The following is a 10932-nucleotide window of genomic DNA, read 5'->3' on the forward strand; positions in this document are numbered from 1 at the left end:
GGATTTCTTTTCCTTTCATTATTTGCACTTGCCCAAGGCTGCGCAGAGCCCCAACAGACTGTTAATACAAAGATACCTTTTTATTAAGTTTCACTTTCTAGAAAAAAAAAGAGTTGACAGAAAGCTGCTCTGCAGCAGAGACACACAATCCAGGTTTGAGGGCTGCGGATGGGAGGCCAAGTGGAAAGCTTTCCAGATAGTCTCTATGCTGACTGATTCTCTGGCATTCAGCAAGCCAAATGGAAAAAAAAAAAAAAAAAAAAATCATCAAACTTCGCACTTTTCAATAAGAAACATTTTAAAATGGGACTTCACTTCTTAATTTTTTTACTATGAATAAAAGCACAAGTTTGTCCTAAGTACAGCACTATTAAAACGTGAATATGTATTTCTTTTCTCAAAAAAAATCTAAAATGTTGATATCTTTTCTTGCAAGCAAGGAGCAAATGGAAGAAAGTATTAGGCCACACAAATACACATTTAATTCATGTAGTAGATTGGTGGCTTTGGAAATGCAGTATTATATCAAAGGTGCATACTGTTTCAAACACACTGTACATATCATTGGGCAAAAAACAAAGATCTGTTGGTTTGTTTGAGACACTTGCAAAGGCATCTTAACCTGCCCAGATGCAGCTAGACAAAAATATCTTGCTCTGACTATATGTAGCCATATCACTAAACATATCTACACGAACATTCGGCTATGTCCACAGGTAAAGACTGAAAGTTTCCGGCCGCACTACAATGCGGAACAAGTGCATCATCTGACCTATTCTGAATATACTTTTATAAATATGTACAAATCAATTACAGGCACTTGAAATGTCTTTGGTTGGAATAAACCAACATTGCAAGATAATGTATTCACAGAGTGTTAAGACCCATTCTGGGTTCAGCAGGCAATGGTTACGGTTCTCAGTCATTCTCAGTAAGAGGACAGGATGGATTATGCTTCTGACAAAGCAACCTAAGCAAAAGGAAAAGAAAACATTTAATTAAAGTCAAATTCTTAATCCAATAACAGTGATATTACTTATCTCCATGCAGCTGGCATATCTGTCCTTGCCTTTCCAAAGAACCTTGAAAAGTTTAACTTGGAAAGGAAATCAAAGTCAGTCTGAAGGTGTTTTGTACTTAGCATAATCACTTAAAACAAACAAACAAAAAAAACCAAAAAAACCAAACCAGCTTATACTACAAATCATCATTAAGAACAAAAATTGCCAACATTAGCTTCCTACTTCACAATTAAATATATTCATATTTAAACCTTCAAGCAAAGTGCAGGTCTCCAATGCAGTATTGACTAATTATGGTTTCAATAGCTTTGTCATTGTTTTAATTTAATCTGATTAACCACCATTAGGATCACATATCATCTTTTATTCAAAGTTTTCAGTCTGTTGTGATAAAAGATAAATAAAACTACTCAATGCTATCTATTCAATGCTTCATACAAATTGGTGCAAGTAACATCAGAATTATGGCAGCAGAGTTGTGTTACAGCACTTACTTAACTGCAATAAACCACTTTTGTAGGAGAGAAATCAAACTATGAGGATTTATGAAGCACATATATGTCTTTTGTAGCACCCATCCATACTGTCCACAATGAAACACTCTTTGAAAGGGAATTAAATCTACATCTCCAGAGGTAAGAAAAAACAGTCCGTACTAAGTAAAAAGGAGGTTTCCTATGTTTTCTTATCAGAGTCAATATTTTGTTATTACACAGACTCACCTTTTCAGAGCAGAATTCTGTATTGCTTTGCCTCAGTTTGCTTGGTCTGCCTTTAATAACTGCATAGCAGAACATTGTAATCACCATCACGAAAAGAAAGTAACTGGTATGCATGAGATGCAGGTTTATTAGGGAGCGATCATCCTGCACGGAGAATTAAGACCATTTACTGACAACGCACCAATAGCTGGCATTTTATATTAAAGCAATAATTATCAGATCTGCACAGAAATTACTTCATGAATCAACTTTCTCCCCTTTACGCAGCTGGCATAGTAATGAAAGTGATTCCCAGTTGTGGCACATAAAGAGCCAAAACGTTTCTCATGTTAAAAATCTGTACTAGAGATCTCTTCCCATATACTGGCAGTGTCTTTTGTCAAATGATTTCAAAATATAAATGTTAGTTACTAAAAGCCGTGAGGCACATGGAGATTACATGAAGACCATCACACCCACCAGGGATCAAGCATATCCAACTCTGCCTCAACCCTCGCACTACGTAACAAGCCAGCACTGAACGTGACTGTGTCAGGACATGAACAGAACCATATTCAACTAAACCAGAGCTAAGACTTCATTCAACATAACATATAAAAACACTGTGGCACTTACATCTGGAACTATAACAGTTAGTTTGGGATTTAAAGCATGATACACTTTTCCGATTGCTCCTTTGTAACACCAGAAAGGATTATAATCTTGTGCATATTTGGTATTAGAGTCCCTTGCTGTGGTAAAGATCTTGTACCAAAGCGTAGCGTTGCTGTATGTTTCAGGAACACAATGTGGTGGCTGACTGCAGAAAACCAGAAATAATTAGCACCCCAATTGCCATTCTCCATGTCCAGTAAGGCTAACTTTCAGAACTGAGTCAAGCCCAGTCTTCTCAACGGACACATAAAACACAGTTTTATATTGGACCTTCCAAAACAAGAACCAATAACAAAGCTTAACCAAACGAGCATACAAAAAGCGTATGATTCCTATGTAAAGATTAGAATTTAACTGCATGTTGTTCCTGTAAGTCAACACCCCACAGCTTCATTAGAAAAACACTGGTTTTCATAAGGTTTTACACAGTCATGTGAATCTATCTGGTGGTTCTCCAGGGTGTACTGAATAGTGTCAGAGAGTCCAGAGAAGACTAAGGGAAACTATTTTGATGAACGGTCTGTACCTGTTGGGGTATGGTGGCAAAGCAGCATTTGGCTTATGCTGATCTCTCAGCAGGGAAGAGAACCTCAGTGTGAAGCCTTAGCTCTCACACAAGGTAGTGAAACTGAATTACAGGGTATCTTTCTTAAATACTCACAAATTCTTTTGTTCCTAGTGAAGTTTAAATCACAGGTAGCATGTTGAAAGGTAGGTAGGGAGTGTAGTTCTAAATATCCACAGAAAAATCTAGTGTTGCTAAAAGACAGCAAGTGTCAAGACAAGGGTTCTACCATGGGGGAAGTCAGGCAGGTACATAACTTCCACAGTCAACAATAACCTTCATCAGGAAGTAACAACCTCAGAGAACCAGCTGAGCAATTAATCACCCAGTAACCAGTCTAAGAAGGAGTGTTTAAAACGCACTTACACTGTGACGGGAAATACATTGCTGGCTGCTGTCACAGTCATGCAGGTGGTGAACACAACCTGCTCGCAGTGGCCATGAAGAACACAGTCGTCTGAATTCCAGGCAGCTGGCAGGGTGAACGTAATATTTATCTCCTCATGGGATTCTCTGCCTTTGAGAAAAAGAGAAGGAAACCTGGGTTTTGCTCACAAAAGTATCTGAGCAACATCACCAGGATAAGGACAACACGCAAATGACCAAGGCAGCAACCATAACCCTCAATCTGTACCTCTGAAGTCATCCAGGATCTTTACTAACAGAGAGAGCAAAAAGAAAGTTGAAAACAAAAAAAAAAAAAACCACAAACTACAAAAACCCCAGCTGCTGGTCTTTCCAATCTCTCCTGCCCCTAGAAGACATGGGGTCATCAGGTTCCTTTCACAAATGACAAACTCACTGTTTGTAAGTGAATTCATGCATGTTCAGAGAATTATAAAGTCACAGATCTTCAGCCTTTCTCCTCCCAAAGACTTTGTTCCGCATTTGCTTTTTCTGATGCTTACTTTTCAAATTGGAGAAATTCGTGTAGACAAAAAGGTGCCAGCAGATACTGAACTGCAGATTAAGTAGTGTAGGTTAACTCCATGTGGATATATTCACATGGAAAATAAATCCAGGCTACTGGAAATGGAACTTTCATTCGATAGCTCTTAAAGCAGTAGCATAACAACATCATAAAGCACAGCAATACAGATTTACAGCTATGGCAAATGTCTCTTCACAGGTCTCTGAGGTTCAAGCCACCTTCAGACGTTATTACAAAACACAACCCTGGCTAAAAGCTGAAATTCAATCAGGCTCCATTATCAATTTCTACTAATTTTCTACAATCTCCTATCAAAACTTACTGTCAGGGCAGCCACACAGCAGATCAGTCTCTTCATATCACAGAAATCGTAACCGTCTTATTTGTTGCTGTTTGTGATATTAAAGCTTATTCATACCCGCATTTTAGATAAACTCTTTATTTTTTTAGGTAACATGCTACTTGCTCTCTAATGCATAAACATTAATGCCTCTAAAATGTGAGCGCAAGGCTTGAAGATGTATCGAGATAGAACTGTAGAAGCTTTTGCTGCTTGAAATTTTGGTGGCTTAAAAATTACCTTCCATTGTCATTAGGTTAATCATTTAAAACCGCAAAGCTTAGTCTTGGCAAATCTGCAGGTTCTTTTCCCTTCTGAATGCAGGGAAAAGTTTTTCTAGGGAACAAGTGAATGGGTCTACATAGGAATATACTCACAGCGAATCTGGAAATACATGTTATGTTCTAAGCAAACCATTTACCTCACCAGTAATAAGCTGGAAAATTTTTATCTAATTATGCAGCTAACATTCACATTTATAAAGAACAAGTCTTCCATACCTGAAAGTCCAATTTGGTGCCCAAAAATTGTGGAACTTAGATGTGTGACATTGCGAGAATATCCGCCAAATGGTCGGAGTGGGTCCAGCGTCAACGTGATTGTAACGGAGATGTTTATGGGACCAGAGTCCTCAAGAGTTTGTGGAGACTGTGTAGAAGACCTTGCCTGACCGCTAGTCACGGTACTTTCCGGAGTTGTGGTATCGTTGATGAGATGCTTTAAGGTTTCATTCTCAGATATACAGAAGTCCAAATCATTAAACCGCAGGAGGAAAGTATTCCAGTCCTTAAAACAAACATGGAGATTTCAACCAGATTAGCAAATTAACTGTTGACTGCCACTTCTCTCGAGCAGTGCGGACCTCGATACGTACCATCCCTCCTGCAGTTCCAAGCCATCGAACAAAAACGACATGGCTCGCAAAGCAAGCACGAACACCACCATGGCTATCTCGACACCGGGGCAAGGTGTTTACAAAAGTCAGAGGTGTTCAATCGCAGTCGCTGCCTGACGGCCGCTCAGCACAGCCGCACAATATCCTCCTTTAAACTATGGAGGGAATATACTAACTTGGTCCGTTCTCACCACGCTCAGGGTATGAGTGGTTTCTAGCAAGGTTTCCCTCCTTACAGAATAGTTTGGGCACGTTTTTCAAATTAGTATTCTCACTGTTTAGCTCAGGGACATTTTGTACCTACCTCTGTCATTTCTGGTGACTTGATCTCCTTGATTTTGAAGAAATAACCCAGTGTCAAAAAAGCTATTGCCATAGCGCTTACGCTGACCATAAAGACCACCAGTGGAGGTCGACTGCTGATGTAAACCTTCAGGTTCTCCAACAGGTTTATGTTGAACATTATTCTGATTGTTCACCTGAAAACAAAGAATATTACAACAGAGTGACGGGGCTGTGTGTGTTACAGGGTGCAGGGTTGGCAGATCACATGAGACAAAAGTTTGACAACAAAAAATAGAATCATAGACCAAAATGAGATTCAATTATACGACTCTGTTCTGTTCATTGAACACAGTATGCCTTAAATACATTACAAATCAAAACGTGCTCGACTTCACCTTCTCAGCGCCTGAAATTGCCAGCTAGGAAGAGATTCTAAGAAACGAGGACAACTTCTAATACAGTCAAACATTGCTAACGAGCAATTAAACCAGATCTTTTCTTTCTCCACACACCTAGGCAGAATATATACTGCTGTATGTTAATCCCAGTAATATCTGAATTCACCAAACTACAGTGCGGATGGCATTGTAATGCAGCCCATAAATCAAGCTTTGTACTTCCCTGCAAATACTTCCAAAACTGAGGCTGAAGCCTTAAAAATCCCCTTTTCCCCATCCCTGCCCCCCAAAGGACAAGACCTTCAAAATGGGATCTGAAAAGCAGTCTACATCACTTTAGGCATCTGCATCAAGAATCTTGTGGTAAGAAACACCTCCAGGGTGGAGGTTGGAAGACTCCTCCCTTTACTTGATTCTTGCAGGATCCAGAAAACTTTTGCTAGAGTTGGCAAACAAAGAGAAGACCTTACACATGCTGAGAAATGTACTGAATCATTAATTTTTGTCCAAAATATTTTGTCTGATTCCCCTTCTGAATTTTCTTTTCATTTGCAGAGCAGAAAGATGTGGACTAAGTTTACTGTATCACCTTCCCCATATCCACTCACAAACAAGTCCAGTCAAAGGGCAACCTTGTGGCATCTGCTTCAGAAGCTCTGCAAGGAAGGAACTTCAAGCAAACCTCTTAATCTTGGTCTTATCTACAATCCTGGATGAAAAGGCTTTTAACCTCAAATAAACTAGAAGGATGGTAACTGTTCCTAACAATGTGTTGCTAATCCCCAAAATTCATAGGAACAGGCAAGCCTTAAGACTAGTATTTAAAGAATTCAGCACTGACTGGTTAATGTGTGAGCATTCTCACAGATCTGATAACTTAATTAAGTCAGGGACTCTGCTCCCAGCAGGTCTGGGTGATTCTCACTGACTCCTTGGAAGCGCAGGTCACTTGCAATCCCCTGCAGCAGGGCTGCAGGGTGGCAAGTCAAAGGATGCGAGAGGGACCAGAGGGAGACTTTTGAAAAAGAGGGCAAGAGAAGGAGAGAGCAATCTTTGACCTGATCTACTCATTTCAAAGCAAGCAAGAGAAGGGAAAAGGACAAGCTTTCAAACAAAGTCTTTTTCAGATCCCACATCATAAAACGATCAGAACTTTCTTGTGCATACTTGAGATTTTACTGGCAGAAATGCTCCTGTTATTCTTAATGGAAGAAATACAGACAAAACCTGCAAAATTACTCCAGAGAGGGGAAAATTCAACTCACTGAGAAGAGACCTGAGAGCCAGTGACAATAGCACAACACGGAGTTGTGCGTGGCGACTTTCCCCATCTCCTCCCTGCACACCTACTTGCTCCCCTCCGTGAAATCTGCTGAAGCAAGGCTCACTCCAGTGCACAAGATCACGTCCTGGGTTTCCTATTTTGCACCATCAACCAATTTTCATCCACTCTGCAGAGACCAGGAAAGCCAGCACCGTTTTATCAGCCCAAGAATGACTGGGTGCTGCAAACACCTCTCTACAAAAATACCGTGTGTGTCGGAGTGAAAAGCACGGCGTAGAGAAAGGATGGAGACAAGAAGAGAGGAAAGAAAAGGTGATGATAAATGTGTGCCTTACCAGGACTTCTATCTTTGTCCAAGACCAGCTGTGCTATGGCCAAACAGGCCAGCGAAGGTGTCAGAAGAAGGCAGGAGTGAGAGGGACAGGGGAGAGCTGGTGTGAGGAAGGATCACACTGGGCACAATCTGCACTTCTGCACGTTCTGCCTCTTATCGTGTCACCGGCAGCAAATTTCTCAAATGAGCCCTAGTTAAAAATCCCAAATGCTCCATCTAGAAACATTGGAGACACATGTTGAGATGGAAAAAGATCAAAAGATAAACCAAAAGCAGAGTTGTATTCAGTGTTCCCGTCTGAATTTCCTTTTTGAAAATAACACCGCAGACGAAGGCTTTATTACAGCATTTAATCAAAGCTGAATGTCACCCACAGCACATACACTCCTGTGATCCCTTTTTAAGGGGCTTCCAACAGCTCCATTAGCACTTGTGTTTACCACAGGGTCTAAAAATCAGCCATAAAACTGGATGTGCTGAAAAGCACACATATAAAAATATTTGGGCTAATATTTTTATGTAAGAGATCACCAGCTTTTAAGTGCCAGTTGCTTAATATACTCCCACAACTCAACAGCTTTGAAAGCAATTAGAAAATGCTATAAGCTGCAATTTCCGAAGCGTAATATGCCTTTTGAGCATTTGTGAGAGAAGAGGGAACAACTGTGGATTTCAATACTACAGCTGACACGAAAACAGCCACTGGACACGGTTAGTACAAACCAGAACGAAGACAAATGTTTCCACCCTGCTGCCTGAAGAACTGCCCATTTTTTATGAAATAAAGTGCTTAAATAATACTAATTATCAAAGAACTTGTGAAATAGATCGGTGCACGTAAATCAAAACATATATTCCCACTGCATTCTAGGGGTTTGGTTAATGGCCCACACTGAAACTCCTCCTTTCTGTTAGGACCTGGTAGAAACACAACACAAATGCTATTCTTCTACCAGCTCTAGTTGTAACTAACGACTTCCTCTGTGTAAATAACTAACCCAAACAATATAATTCAAACTTTCATTTCTTTTTCACACAGTCAAAAAAAGAAACCGAATGCTATTACCTCCTGGCAGGTCAGGAAAGCAAGATCAGATTTCACTTTTTAGCTCAATAAATAATGTAGAAAGCGGCTCTAATAACTGCTGCCTGCCTCTCTCCGCTCCGGCTAAGCCGCCTAATACCGATGCAATAAAAATCTCCACGGTCAGCCTAACAAGTAGCTCGAGCGCAACGGGAAGAATGAAAACTGCCAGCCTGGAACATTGGCCACCATTCCAAAGTAATTGCTCGGTATTGAGGTGTACACGTCAGGACAAAATGCCATGTTCAGCTGGTGGTACTGCTCGGGAAGCACTGGAGAGATACTGTGCTCTTCAATCAGGCCCTACAAACCCCAGAAAATCTGTTATGGAGTTAAAAAGATAAAAACGGTGAAGGATGGAAACATGCAACAGTTAACACGTCAGAGTCCCAGGCAAACACAGAATTGGGTAGCCATCTAAAAAGCAAGGAAATACTTATTCTACAATTTAGGGGATTCTTCCTCCACAGCAGCTCAAGATCAAATACACTCAAAGATGTAACATTTTAAATTCTTCCTTATTTGTACACGAAAGAGTAAAGAAAAGGTAACTTCCGAAATACACCTAAGAGTTTTTCAAGAATAAATTACAAATAAGGAAAATCTTGAAGTCTATTGCAAAGATCAAAAAGACAATTAAATGAGTCATAGCAGAAGTATTAAATTCGTATTTTGAGGCTTAATATCAAAGGAATTGAATTCTTAACAACAATTTTAAAAATGCATGCTGTACTAAAGCAGGTATTAAAAGTAAAATTGCAGCTGCCAAAAGGAAAAAACCCAAAACATGAATTTTAAAGAGATCAAAGTAAACAGCTAACAATTTTTTATCTTGCTATAATGTCAACTACCATCTTTCCACCAGAAACCTTAAAAGTCATGTAATTTTCTTGCAAATACTGCCCTTTCTTGTGCATTCAAGATAGCCACAGTCTAGAGGAGGAAAAACTTTTGAGGGGAGGGGGTTAAATAATAAAAAACTACCACTGAAATGTTTTAAGGAAGAAACCCGTGGGTGGAAGGAAAGGGCAGCAGGCCAGTGCTACCCCATCCCAACAGCACCCCATTAAGACCTCACATGTTTTCTAAGCTGAACCTCTTATTGCACATAACGGTGTTTGATCTTCAGTGCAGTTCAGTTTGTTTATAAATCACATTTTCCAAGATGCCCCATTACCAGTAGTACAACAGGGGTTAGGAAATGGGTCACATCAGGGTTAACTACTTTGAATGAAAATAAAGTTGCGTGCCAGAAAAACACTCATAAACACAAACGAACCAAACTGTGATTTTCCTAGCAAACCATCCATAAATAACATGCAAACAAAGAAATGGTGCTGATCTCAAACTAAAGGGCCTCTCATTTAAGAACAGTAAACACTAGCAAGTACCAAAAATATCTTTAACTCAGTTTTCTGCTCTTCAAACCAAACCACTAAAATAGCAAAGCAAAACAGATCGCAGTTGTGTGAACTGTGAAACTGCCTATTAAAGTTCAAAATATTCAAAATATTCAAAACAGTCTGTCAAAAGATTTATAAAGACTTATTAATATAGACATTCTTATCTCTAATCTAATATCACCAGCCTATCAAACAGGACTAGCAAAAGTAACCTCTACCTGATCTTACAACTGTAAATTAAGTCTCTGCTGGTTCTCAGAGCAGCAGCAATTATTATTCCCTTTTTTTTAAGTGAAAGATAACAGGATTAAAATTAAACAGAAGCTCCTAAACTCACCAGAAATCTTCCCTTTCATGCCCTAAAATGAACTATTAATTTCTACTAAATAAACAATCAAGAGGTCTTACAGTCAGTTTCTTTGAGGAACTGGGGAAGGCTAATCAACATTTTATTTTAGAATCATAGAATCACAGAATGGTTAGAGTCGGAAGGGACCTCAAAGATCACCTAGTTCCAACCCCCCTGCCATCCAACCTGGCCTTGAACACTTCCAGGGATGGGGCAGCCACAACTTCTCTGGGCAACCTGTTCCACTGCCTCACCACCCTCTGATTTTTCTTTTTTTTTTTTTTTTGCTTTAAATCTTTGTTAAGAATTTTGCAACACCATATTTTTATCATAAAACATGTAGTTGGGAGGAAAAGAGAGAGTTCCTACTAATTTTATAGGAAGGCTTACTTTACCATACTCATATCTATGGGGAAAAAAAGAGGGTGCCATTATCAGGAGCTGTTTCAGTTCATCTTTTTAGGAAACACACCAAGACCCCGCAAGACGCAACTGGGCAGCCTAAAACCTCTGTCAGCAGCAGAAGGGCAGGCAGGGCTGACTCCTGGAGGAATGAAAGGAGAGGAATCCTCTGGAGAAGAGCGCTTCTATCCAGCTGAGCCTCTTCCCCTTCTCCTGTCCTTCAGTCTCAAAAAAAATAAAACAAAGTAAAACAGACCCGTAGT

General features: G+C 39.8%; 1 protein-coding gene across 1 annotated transcript; it reads right to left on the reverse strand.

The window, feature by feature from the left end:
- Positions 1-258: 258 nt before the first annotated feature.
- On the reverse strand, positions 259-5603 carry TMEM248 (transmembrane protein 248). Its single transcript, XM_009982888.2, has 6 exons — positions 5434-5603; positions 4735-5020; positions 3330-3480; positions 2360-2543; positions 1745-1888; positions 259-970 (listed from the first exon to the last, which is right to left on the reverse strand). Exons 1-6 carry the CDS (start codon positions 5590-5592, stop codon positions 950-952), a joined length of 945 nt encoding a protein of 314 aa, XP_009981190.1. The 5' UTR covers positions 5593-5603; the 3' UTR covers positions 259-949.
- Positions 5604-10932: the final 5329 nt, after the last annotated feature.

This window comes from Tauraco erythrolophus, chromosome 21 (assembly GCF_009769465.1).
Source record: "Tauraco erythrolophus isolate bTauEry1 chromosome 21, bTauEry1.pri, whole genome shotgun sequence".
Taxonomy (NCBI): Eukaryota; Metazoa; Chordata; class Aves; order Musophagiformes; family Musophagidae; genus Tauraco; species Tauraco erythrolophus.